The sequence below is a fragment of the Amblyraja radiata genome, chromosome 18, assembly GCF_010909765.2.
Source record: "Amblyraja radiata isolate CabotCenter1 chromosome 18, sAmbRad1.1.pri, whole genome shotgun sequence".
NCBI lineage: Eukaryota > Metazoa > Chordata > Chondrichthyes > Rajiformes > Rajidae > Amblyraja > Amblyraja radiata.
Genome location: NC_045973.1, coordinates 25738843 through 25752013, shown reverse-complemented (window position 1 = coordinate 25752013; position 13171 = coordinate 25738843). Strand labels below are relative to the sequence as shown.

The 13171-nt window shown below is 43.1% G+C and overlaps 1 protein-coding gene across 3 annotated transcripts in view; it reads left to right on the top strand.

Annotated features, from left to right (window-relative positions):
- Window positions 1-13171, top strand: part of usp19 (ubiquitin specific peptidase 19) — a 90678-nt gene that overhangs the window by 54981 nt on the left and 22526 nt on the right. For all 3 annotated transcript variants that reach the window (XM_033036937.1, XM_033036936.1, XM_033036935.1), the window contains exons 18-20: window positions 4790-4927; window positions 6642-7006; window positions 10190-10300. In XM_033036937.1, the coding sequence (XP_032892828.1) occupies window positions 4790-4927; window positions 6642-7006; window positions 10190-10300 (614 nt within the window). The remainder of the gene's footprint in view (window positions 1-4789; window positions 4928-6641; window positions 7007-10189; window positions 10301-13171) is intronic.

The window sequence follows — 13171 nt, the reverse complement described above, 5'->3', positions numbered from 1 at the left end:
TGGTAAAGTTTAGAAATAATCCTTGATGTTTTTTGATGATACGCATTAACTGTCACTTCTACCACTGGATTCTTTTCTTCTAGTGCCTCCCTTTTAACTTTTTTATTGTAAAAATCTCTCAGTTGGAGATATCTAAACAAGTCTTGTTTCCGAAGTGCAAATCTATCTATCAAATCTTGAAAATTTCTTCGGTCTCCATTTTCAGTAACAGTACAAAATGCAGTAATTACTTTTTTCATCCACTCTCTAAATGTTGAGTCATACATCCTTGGTTTAAATTCACTATCCAAAGCTATACATCTTAAAACTTTTTGTCCTTTATTCAGTTTAAGTTGTCTGGTAAGACTGAACCAGGTTTCTAAAGTAAATATCGTTATTGGATCGATTATACTCCTGATATGTCCAGGAAGCCGTTTTTCTCCCAAGAGTGTTTGGATGTGGAAGTCAGGGATATATGTCTCAATCTCTTTCCACCTAGCTATGTAGCTGTCCTCACACCAATTAATTAGTCGTCGAAGTTGGGCTGCATAGAAATATCCTAAAATTTGGAAGTGCCATTCCACCTTTGTCCTTTGGCAACTAGAGTGTAGTGTATCGAACTCTGGCCTTCTTTCCTCCCCAAATAAATCTAGATATTAATTTATCCCATTCCGTGCATTGTTTTAATGGTACCTCTATTGGCAGAGATTGAAATGAGTACAATAGCCTTGGCAAAATATTCATGTTCACCACATTTATCTTAGTACTAAAATCCATTGGGTAGGTGGACCATCTTTCTATATCCTTTCTTATGTTTTGGTTGATGTGATTATAATTGGCCCCATACAACATTGATATTTTTTGTTATATGTATTTGATTGATTTTGAATCCCATTTAATATTATACTTTTGCTTGATTTCTTCTGGAGGAGCACAGGAGGGTTTGAGTTTTTGAAATATTCACTTTATATCCTGCATAAAAATCAAATTTCTCTATGATCCCCATCATCCTTGGAAAGGAGGTGTTTACTTCTGTGATACATCATTACATCATCTGCAAAAAGGCCAATTTAATGTTCTCTGTCTCTTATAGTTACTCCCCTCAGTTCCCTATCTTGACGAATCACTTGAGCCAATGGTTCAATATATATATAGCAAATAGGGTAGGGCTAAGACAACATCCCTGTCTCGTTCCTCTTCCTAACACAAATCTCTCAGTTAAGGACCCATTCACCTTTACTCTTGCGGTAGGTTGCTGGTAAATTGCTTTAATAACTTGAATTGAACCTTCGGTAAAGCCAAATCTTTCTAGTGTTTGATATAAGAATTCCCAATTAACCCTATCAAAAGCCTTTTCCGCATCTAGGCTTATCAGAACAGCGCGCATACTTTCCTTTTGAATCTTGTGTATTATATGTAGGGTTCTTCTAATACTGTCCTGTGTTTGTCTGCCTATTATAAAACCAGTCTGGTCTTCATCAATTAAATCTGGCATGAACTTTTCAAATCGTTTGGAGATAATTGAAGAATATAATTTATAGTTCACATTTAGAATTGATATCGGTCTGTAGTTGGTACAATTTTCCTTGTCTTTGTTCTCTTTGGGAATTAATATTATAATTGCCTCTTTCCATGACGGGGGTGTCTTTGCCTTCTTCGATAATCCAGTTAAAGGTTCTGAGAAGAAGTGGGTTCAGCTCATTCCGAAATATTTTATACCATCCTATAGGGAAACCGTCGCTGCCTGAACCTTGTTTCATGTTTTCTGGCTGCTCCATTCGGGAATGGTGTGAAGTGATAGATCTGTGGGCTGAATTGCTAACAGTCTGCAGTGGAACAGCAAAAGGCTCTTTAAACCCTCTTGCTTGTTGCACTGAGATCATGGCTGAGCTGTGATGTAATTTAGTAGCTATTAGTATTTGTTTATTATTGTCACGTGTACCGATATGAAGTGAAAAGCTTTTGTTTGCATGCCATTTCAGTCAAATAATACCGTCCATGAATACAATCAAGCCATACACAAGTACAACAGGTAGTGCAAAGAGAAAAATACCAGAGTGCAGAATATAGTGTTACAGAGTTATTGCGTTAGAGCCAGAAAAAATGTCCAAGGTCCACAATGAGCTGGGTTGTGAGATCAGGACCACACCCTTGCTTATGGGAGTTCAGTAGTCTAATGTTCCGTAGTCTAATAACGGCGGAGAAGAAACTTTTCTTGAGTCTGGTGGTACGTGTTTTTTTAATGTTTGTGACTTCTGCCCGACGGGAGAGGGGAGAAGAGGAAATAACCAGGGTGTAAGTGGTCCTTGATTATGTTGGCTGCTTTCCTGTGACAGTTTAAAGTCAGAATGGGGTCAGTGGTGAGGAGGAACCTACCTTTCCCCATTTCCCTCAAAGCCTTGCAGGTATTACATTTTTCCCCATCCAATGTTAACAATTAACAGTTACCATTTCTGATTAAGAATTCTGAATTTCTACCATCACCTGTGCACAAACCTATTCCAAATCTTCCTTGAAAGCCCCCAGTTCCAAGGTTCAAACGTTGCCCTTACTTGCAGAGAATCTTACTAGCGGTAGCATCACAGGCACATGGGCTCAGACACACACAAACTCGTTATACATAATTATGCATAAATCATAGAAGGCTGTGAAAAACAAAGTACAAAAGAAGACATTCGTGCAAAAAACAATTTGAATGTAAGTCGCGGTAGTGCAAGAGATGGTCCGTGGTGTTCCATTGCTGAGGTAAGATTAGAATTATGCAGGTTGGATTCAGAACCTAATAAGGCTGTCCCTCTTATGGTTGCGACCCTCTTATCCCAGTTAATTGAGAAAGAGACAAGTCCTCTCAGGGAAAGTGGTAGGTGTTTTATGAGCTCTTGCCTTCCATGTGGTATTGAAGACCAGCCTCACCCATGGGGAAAGAAGATTCTATCGCCTCATTTCTTAGCTGGGGCTTGTCTGTACTCGCAGGGTTTGAGCATTGCACCCTCTTCTTGCAAATGCAAGTGGTTCCCACTGAGTCAAATGTTCACTGTTGCTGGACAAGAACCATGTTTATTTTTGAATTCACTAAATTGCTACTCACAAATTATACAGTAAGGGAAGTCATACATGTATTAACTCTTTCAAAGGGCTGCACATTCAGCCGTCACAGCCTGGGTTTCCTCTGGTGCTCTGGTTTCCTCCCACTTCCCCAAAATGTGCTGGTAGTTGGGTTTTTTGCAATCAATTTAACCCCAGTGTGCAGGAGAATGGTAGAATCGGGAAGTTGATGGGAATGTGGGAGGAATAGGTTACAGAGAAAATTAGTGGTGAGATGGCTGTGCTCTGCTTTTGCATTTCCGTACAACGTGGAAGCCCATTTAGTCTATGTCAACTAACATAGAAACATAGAAAATAGGTGCAGGAGTAGGCCATTCGGCCCTTCGAGCCTGCACTGCATTCAATATGATCATGGCTGATCATCCAACTCAGTATCCTGTACCTGCTTTCCCTCCATACCCCCTGATCCCTTTAGCCACAAGAGCCACATCTAACTCCCTCTTAAATATAGCCAATGAACTGGCCTCAACTACATTCTGTGGCAGAGAATTCCAGAGATTCACCACTCTCTGTGTAAAAAATGTTTTTCTCATCTCAGTCCTAAAAGATTTTAGATCCCAGTTTAAGGATAAAGGGGAAATCTTTTAGGACTGAGATGAGAAAAAAACATTTTCTACACAGAGAGTGGCGAATCTCTGGAATTCTCTGCCACAGAATGTAGTTGAGGCCAGTTCATTGGCTATATTTAAGAGGGAGGTAAATGTGGCCCTTGTGGCTAAAGGGATCAGGGGGTATGGAGAGAAAGCAGGTACAGGATACTGAGTTGAAATTTTTCTTATGAAAGTAATTTCAAGATTTATTGTTTGGAACTGAATTCAGTTTCTTGGACAACTAGGATAGGTTTGAACATGTTCGCTCAACAAGTTGAAAAAGTTCAGTCGTGTTACATTTGTCCGACTGATATCTTCTGGGTGGAAGCGAGCACCACTGAGTCAAGAGTCAAGAGTGTTTTATTGTCATATGTCCCAGATAGAACAATGATACATATATACATATGTATGTGTGTGGGTGTATAAATACATACACATAAAAAACAAACAGTAATAGTGCAATAATAAGAGTTTATTTGGAGGTCGTTGTGTTTAATAGCTTAATGGCTGGAGGGAAGAAGCTGTTCCTGAACCTGGATGTTACAGTTTTCAGGCTCCTGTACTTCCCGATGGCAGAGGTGAAATGAGTATATGGCCAGGTTGGTGTGGGTCACTGATGATGCTGGCTGCCCTTTTGAGGCAGCGACTCCGGTTTTAATGTTGGGGAGGTCAGAACGCGTGATGGGCTAGACAGTGTTCACAACTTTTTGCAGTCTTCTTTGCTCCTGGGCATTCAAGTTGCCGAACCAAGCCATGATGCAACCAGTCAATATGCTCTCTACTGTACACCTGTAGAAGATTCAAGAGAATCCTCTGTGTCATACCGAAGCTCCGTAATCTTCTCAAGAAGTAGAGACATTGACGGGTTTTCTTTATAATTGCATCAGTGTGCTGGGTCCAGGAAAGATCTTCAGAAATATGCACGTCCAGGAATTTGAAGCTTTTGTCTCTCTCCACCATCATCCCGTCTATATAGACAGGTTTGTGAATAAAGCAAGGGCCATGTAAACTGGAACAGTGATGAGGCTCTCCAAGTGAAAATTGCTGTTTCATGATGTTGAAAATACACTAACCTTATTGGAATAATTTCTCTCTCCGTCTTTCCCCTCCCACAGGACCTGTCAAATGAATCATTGGTCAGATCACAAAAACCAATGTAGAGCAGAAAACATTGGCTTCCCCTTCATTATCAGTGTCCCAGAATCACGGCTCACGTATTCCAGACTCACCCAGCTGCTGGAGGGATATTCAAGGTACAATGGAAATTAATTCATATAGAAATGCATAGCTGGCTGTGCGGGTTAGTACAGCAGTGGTTTAGAGTAACAGCTGTCCCTTTCTCCCACTGGGCAGAGAAACAATGGCTGTAACACATGCATGCATGCCTTTCACTTTATTTCAACATTGTGGAAGGGATTTATGAATCATTCAAATATGTGATATACAAGAAGGCTTTAGTCACAGGGATATGACTTCTCTGACGTTTGAGTTATGTGGCAGGCCTGCTGACTCCATTGTTCCACAATGCGTGGACTTTATGCGGTGTGATTATTAATTCTCCCTTGGGTTGTGTGATCTGCTGAGATAGCTGCCTATTACTAATGATTCAGTGGGTTGGAGTGTGATGCTGGTTGCTGCTGCCATTGGCCAGAGGGAGTTATCAGCAGAGGGAGTTGGTATTCTGCTGCACTTTACCACCTAGTCCACTTGTCACTTATACCATTGTACACAATAAAGCACCCTTGAGCCAGTGGTTCTTTCCCTAATTATCTGAACCAATATGGTCTTCTAGTTACTGAGTCTGTCAGCGGAAACAGTTTTGCATTAATTGCTGTATTAAAATCTCTCTTGGAACCTGTCCAGGTAGCCAGCTGCGGGGGAGGTTATCTTCAGTTTCACGCAACGCGTACATCTTCACGTTATGGTGACTCCCCATGCGTGTCAAGAGATGTACCATGAGACTCGCGCTTACCTACGATCCATGCTCGCTTCAACCTCCAACTCACAGTGACCAACCTGCTGTTATTTTATTGGGCACCACCTCACAGATAGGCTCAGACTGCTTGATCATTGTCTACTCCCCAACATCTAATTGGTTGTGCTGTCCCAATTTATGAGAAGGTTTACCAGATAAAATCAGAAGAGATTGTTTATATTAAGATGGTTTTGGTTTATTATTGTCACAAAACTTTGTTTTGCACGCTGTCCAAACAGACCATGTCCCCCACACACATAGATGCAATCAATTCAAGCTCAACTCGATAGATAGAGCAAAGGGGAAGATACAGATCGCAAAAAGTAGCTCTTGGCATTGTAGCGACAATGTCCACAACAGGGTAGAGGTGAATCAGACAGTACCCTAGCTAATGGAAGGACCATTCAGAAGCCTGATATCAGAGGGGATGAGTCTGTTCCCGAGTCTGGTGGAGCCTATTTTCAAGCTTCTGTACCTTTTGCCAGACATAAGCAGGGAAAAGAAGGAAATGCCAGGGTGGGACTAGTTTTTCTGAGACTGAGTGAGGGGTCGATGGATTGAATGGTGGGGAGTCTGGTCTGAGTGATGGACTGGGGTACATCTACAACTCTCTGCAATTTCTTGCGATTTTGGGCAGAGCTGTTATCAAACCGAGCTGTGATGCATGCTGACAGTTTACTTTCTACGGTACATCTGTATTGTAGATCATTAGACTATCCAGGAGCTGGCAAAAACACTGCAGGGAGATGGAAATTGCATTTTACTTCTCGGGTTATGGTAGGGCAAGCGCAGCGGCATTGGAAAGGGATTCAGTTGGGTATTTCAAAACCACATTGTGTTGAATGTTGTAAAATATTGTGGTGGTGTGAGGCTAACTGCAGAGATGGAGCAGCCATAATGTAAGAGTGGTCTCTTCCAGTGCCATATGATGTGATATCTGTATTGTCTGGAAAAGGACATGCTTAACATTCTTGCATTATATTTTGCCGTAGGTATTCAGTGAACGTCTTCCAGCCACCCTTCCAGCCAGGTCGAATCTCGCCAGAGCCGCCACCCTCCAAAATGGACAGCACGCAGCCCTCTGCTGGAAGCAATCCCAGCTCTGAGACTGGAGACGGAAAGCTGCCCTCAGAAGTTCAGGAGAGAGACTTCAGGCCTGTCCCCCGTCCTCACATAACCAGCTCTGTTTCCGAGCCCCTCCTGACATCCGCTTTCTCAAAGGGAACGAACTTGCCAGGCAGAGAGAGGGAATCCATTCACAGCTACGACTCTGGATTTTCGGAATTGCGGCCAGAATCGCAGGAGCACTTGGGATGCGAGAAAGAAACCTCTTATGAGAAGGCGCCAAAGCCTGAAGGTAGGCTTTGTGCCCTCTGTGAATTATTTTGATAAGGAGGGTGATAAATATATCACAGTCGTTCCTAATCCTTTACACTCCACCTGAGATGGAAGGCCAGCCTGAGAAACCAGAGAGGGCAGTGTAATTGTCATGGCCTCCTTCAAGGAGCAGAGAAGACCCACAACATTGTTCAAGCTTCAATGTTGTTGCTTGATTTTGAACACAAGCAGTGCCTTCGTCATTGTAATAAAAACTAAAAATACTTGACAGCTCAGGCTGCCTCTGAGACAGTGAATGTTTACCGCACCACATTTTTCCACCAGAGATGCCCGGTATTATTGTACGTACAGGGAATTATCTGTTCATTTTATTCCATCACTAATGCACCCATGGCCACATTTTATGTTCCAGTTTAACTTTGTGTTCTTTGCTGAGTAATTTGCTCCTAGCTTTGGGGCTCTGTGTTGGGATGGTGACTTTGGGAGGATGAAGATCATCAACTAATTGCTGGACAGAACAGAAGGGTGTAAACATCATTCCTTCAACGCTCACCTCATTCATACTTGCTGTTGCGTGCACCCATATCGGTACATCTTTAGGTGGCTTGTCAATGTCTTGGTGTGGATTTGTATCTACTAGTGTCTATAGATTCCAGTGTTCTATTGTCACTATAAATCTGGAATATTGCAGGTGACAGGTTTGCCTTCATTTTTATCACCACACCAATAGAAATAGATTGCAGTGTTTTTTTTAACCTACTGTACTATCATAAATGAAAACTTCACTCCTACCTTTCCTTGCAAATCATTTGCTATTCTTCAATTTTATATAATCTCATTCTCAAGATTAGAGCATTTCGCTACATTATAATTAAAATTCTACATGTGCTTACTAGATTGTGCTACTAGATTGGAGAACAGAGGGCAAGTTTTCTTACTCTTGTAGGACCTTGCATCCTTAATAAAAAAATTTAATTTATTTTTATTTTTTTTATTTTCCTTACTCTCCCTTGCCCAGACATTCCCCAGAATACACTGTAATAATCCTAAAATCCTTTGACCAAAGTATAGGTTGAGCTGCTGGTAGACCAGCTGCCTCACCAATTCTCTGTGCCACAAAAATAAATCCAAATGCTTTACCCACTCCACCCGTAAAATTCCCAGGAACCTCCAAGAGTTCAGTGGGACCTGGTTCAATGTTGACCTCTGGTGCTATCTGTGTGGAGCTTGCACGTTCTCCCTGTGATCACGTGGATTTTCTGTGGGTGCTCCGGTTTCCTTCCACATTCCAAAGCTCTGCGGATTTGTAGGTTAATTGGCTGCTGTAAAGTAGCCCCTAGTGTGTAGGGAGTGGCTGAGAAAGTGGGATTGCGTAGAACTAGTGTAAATGGTCACGTGGGCTCGGTGGGTTGTGCTGTATCTCTAAACTGGAAGTCTTCCCTAGAGAATTTACTAAATGTTCTCTGTAAACTTAAAGGCCATTTTCCAGTTATTTTCTTGTCAACCTTATTTGATGCTTGAGACTGAGCAGCTTTTCTTATAGGTGTGGGTTCCCCCCCCCCCCCCCCTCAAGGCTGTTATTAAACAGCAGTAAAATTAACATGTGTCATATGAGCCGAAACCATGACATTCTTATTTGTTGCAGCTTTACAGGTACATAGACCATTGAACAGTACAGCACAGTAGCTGATCCTTTGGCCCACAATGACTGCACCAAACATGATGAAGAGTAACACTAATCTCCTCTGCCCGCATGTGATCCATATTCCTCCATTCACTGCATATCCATGTGACTACCTAAAAGTCTCTTCAATGTCATTTTCATAGCTACATCCACCACATCAAACATCGACCATTCTGTATGGGGGAAAAAACAGTCTGCGCATCACCTTTAAACTTTGCCCCTCTCATCTAAAGGTTGTGTCCTCTAATCTTTGACCCGTCCATTCTAGGAAAAATATTTTGCCTGTCTACTCCATCTGTCTGTCATCATTCTTTATAGCTAATAGCCTCTCCTTTTTGCTAATAGCCTCCAATCCAGGCAGCACTCTGGTAAACCTCTTCTGTACTCTCTACAGAGTCTCCACATCTTTCCGTAATAGGATAAGCAAAACTGCACTCAATACTCCAAATGCGGCTAAACCAAAGTCTTATAAAGCTGCAACATGACTTCCTGACTCTTATACTGAATGCCCCAACCAATGAAGGCAAGTGTACCATATGCCTTCTTTACCACTCTTATCTACTTGCGTTGTCACTTCCATGAAGCGCAGCAACAATACATATACAATATATTATCGGTTATTCTAAGTAAGCTAGACCATGGTAGTGTCAAAGCCAAAGTACCTAGAGCAAACAGAGTGGTGCTGAAGCCGAAATGCCTCTGTGCTTAGCAGCGACGTTCAAGTACAATAGGTCATTCAAGAGCCCGATAGTTGCAGGCAAATAGAACTTGCCTTGTATGCCAACTTGGTCAAGGTGCACCAAAGAACCTGTTCCATGCTCTGACTATCCCTTGTCACACTCTCAGAACAGAGGTCAGGCACAGAGTGACACTCCCTCTACACTTCCGGGAGTTACTGGGAATGTACAGGTGGAGTGGAGAAGATATTTGGATTTATTTTTGTGGCACAGTGAATTTTAATTGGTGTTGGCAGGGGCTTGGAAGCTCTCCTTCCTGTGCTGTGGGTTGGAGCTGGAATACGTGATAACAGGGTGAGTGAGGAGGAGAGGCAAGAGTCGAGAGTGTTTAATTGTCATCTGTATCGGCAATGGGACAATGAAATTCTTACTTGCTGTAATATAACAGGCCTGTTAGCACAATAACACACAGATAAATATATAGAAATCAATAGTACAATAAATTAATAATGGTATTACTAGTTAACCATAACTAAAGTCTGTAGTGCAACCAAAGACACTGTCCACAGAAGATCACAGTGTTGTGTCGTGTGTAGAACCTGTTCTAGAACCTGGAGGTCCCGGTTTTCAGGCCTTGTTCCCGATGGTTGCAGCGAGGTGAGAGTGTGGCCAGGGTGTTGTGGGTCTTTGATGCTGGCTGCCTTTCTGGGACAGTGCCTCCTGTGGATCCCTTTGATGGTGGGGAGGTAGTATCTGTGATGGACCGGGCTCAGCCGACTACTTTCTGTAACCTTTGTCCTTGTTTTTGCACCTTGTGATTCCCCGTGTCCTCTCTCCACAGCCGCAGTCCCTGGTTACCAGCAGCCATCTGCATCTGTGCGTTTCCACACTCCCCAATTTTACATCAAACTCATTGACCCATCAAACAAAGAGCAGAAAATGGAAGATAAAGGTGATGTGAACAGTGGGGATACGCCCCTTTTTAGGCTGTGGGCCGAGCTTCAAAAATGTGTCTAGAAATGAACTTTTGTGACCCGTGTCTCGGAACTACATGAAATTTTGCATAGATTTAGATAAAAAATAATTGAGAAGGAAGTCGTAACTCGCCAGTGCCAAAAGCTGCAATATAAGTGTGTGTGTTTTTTGAATAAGACTGCCACAGAGGTCCGGCTCCTGAACCAGCCTAATTAATGGGTGAGAGCAGTTCTTCTGGGTTCCCCCGTTTACTGAACCCCACTGACTGCCAGTGTGCAGAGTGGGGGTCACGGCCATAGTGGGACTGGGGCAGTACCAGGCTGGGGGAAGGCTAAGGCATCTTCCACTGAGAGGAAAATGCTTAACCCTTTACTAACCCTAACCCAGCATGCCCTTCTGGATCGTGGTGGTGATGATGGTGGCACTGACCTGCACTCCGCCCGGGCCGCCTTCAGCACCCCCATAGTGCCGGCTCCATCAGTCTGCCCGCTCGCTGCAACACCGGCCTACCGACAGCCCGACCGACCCCTCGCAGCACTCACCTGCCGTCCGACCACTCTCACCATCTACCGGCGGACCGACTGCCCGACCGATCGGCCACAGCATCCATCGGCCTACCGACAACCCTGACTGACCCTAATCCTAACCCTAGCTGCACTTTTGTTATTTATCATTTTTATTTAAGTTCACATCATAACTTTATAAAGATAATTCAATTGAAAAACAAAATGATCAACAAGGTTAGCATTACCGTTATCCTTGGACACCTCGCTATTGCTATTGATGTAATGAGGAGGCAGCCATGATCCCAGTGTCCTCGCTGCCTAGCGACCATAAAGCAAAGCGCGGGATTGGTCAATTTGCGTCCATGTCAAACGTGCATCGATTGGACAATTGCTATTCGGAAAATTGGAAGTATTTGTCATATTTAAACAATATGCGCAGGTTTTGTTCTTGACGAGTTTCAGGTATGATTTATATAATATTTTTACACAATATGTTAAAAAATTCAGGTAGTTCCGTGAGTTGGGTCACGAACCTGAACGAAAAAGCTCCTCGGCCCACAGCCTATTTGTGGAACTTCCAGATGTGGCTGTTTGTTAATGTGTGTGTGGAATTTTATCTCTCTGGCCAGCTGCTGTACAAAGCTAGGTTGAAATATAGAGCAACTGTAGCTATTTTGGGAACCTTGGTCATTCTGAGCAGTCTAGTTTAATCCAGTCCCTTCATAATCCTTCCAGATACATTGCCTGAAAGCGCACCCTGCCAGAGTCGTGAGTTTAATTGTGCCGACAGGAGAACAATGAAAATCTTACTGGCTGCAGCGTAACAGGCCCGCTAACAATACAATACAATACAATACAATACACAATACACACCAACCATATATTGTCTCCTTCCAAATGCACTTACCTCTTCAGTTCTCTATTAACTTTCCTCTGCTCCCTCGTCCTAGTACCTGCTGTGAAAATTAATTTCCCTTTTGTTTTCCATAGACCCTGAAGAGGTCGCCTCCATGAATCCTCGTTGTCTAGCAGCTTGTAACACTGATGCATGGGGGGGTTTGCCACTGAGAGCGGTCACCGGTTAGACTACGGAAGGCATGTGGACTGTCAGTGGCAGCTGTTGCAGCTCCTCTGCCAGACACGGTAGATGGGTTTTGTATGGCTTTCCACAAAGCTGGCCTCCTGTTACACACTGAGGACATGTCAGCCATCAACCCAAGTGCTCTGTTTCTGACACCCTGTTTCATTCAATTTAAACAAAACATTTCAAGTCAGCTATTTGCTTTATTAAATGTGATGTGAAGATTCGGTAGAAAAGAAATGACGAACTTTTACATTCTGTCCTCCCACCTCACCCTCTCAAACTTCTGTGTAAGAATTTACAATACTGTATACAAAATAGTTCTACAGCACAGAAACAGGCCCTTCGGCCCAACTCATCAATGCCAATCAAGATGCACTATCTAAGCTAGACCTATTTGACCATATACCTGTCCAAATGTCCTTTAAATGTAGTTATTGAACGTGTCCCAAACTAAACATGAAATTGCAGATGCAGGAGGCTTGAGCAAAACACAAAGTGCTGGAGTAACTTAGCAGGTCAGGCCACATATGTGGAGGGAATGAACAGATGACCTTTCGGGTCGGGTCACCTCTTCAGACTGCTTGTAGTGGGTGTGGGGGGGGGAGAGGAAGCCGGAAAAAAGGTAAGCGTGAGACAAAGCCTGGCAAGTGATAGATACAGGTGAGGGGTTGGAGAGGGTGATTGACAGATGGGTGTAAGGTGTAAGAGGAGTGAAATGTAAAGCCAGAGGGCTATACGTGGCGATTGGCCCCTGTGGAATAGCAGCAGCATCCATCATAGTGGTGTATGTTTGATTACTGAGGGGAGGTTATATGTGAACAGTTCTTATTTTGAAGATTGGTTGTCTTTTAAATTAACTAGCTGCTATCCCTATTTCCGAAACTCTTGAAGATGTTTGCATTTGTACAACAAACACCCCCCTCGACTACATTCAAGGACCCAAGCATTCAAGGACTCAAGCAGTCGTTCCAGGTGCAACAGAGGTTCACCTGCGTCTCCTCCAACTTCATCTATTGCATCCGCTGCTCTAGATGTCAGCTGAAACTTTCCTATTTTGAAAAATTATTTCCACAAATTCTCTCAAACATTTGTGAAGTCTGTAAGTCAGGTCTTCCGTAATCCGTGAAGCCTCCATATCAAATTGTCCAAAGATCCAGCATTTGCCTGATTTGCGTGATTGTAGCAGTTACACCCGAGTACTTGTTTGAAGTATTGTCCCTGCTGAGTAACGTCGGGGAATCACGAACTAGAGGACATA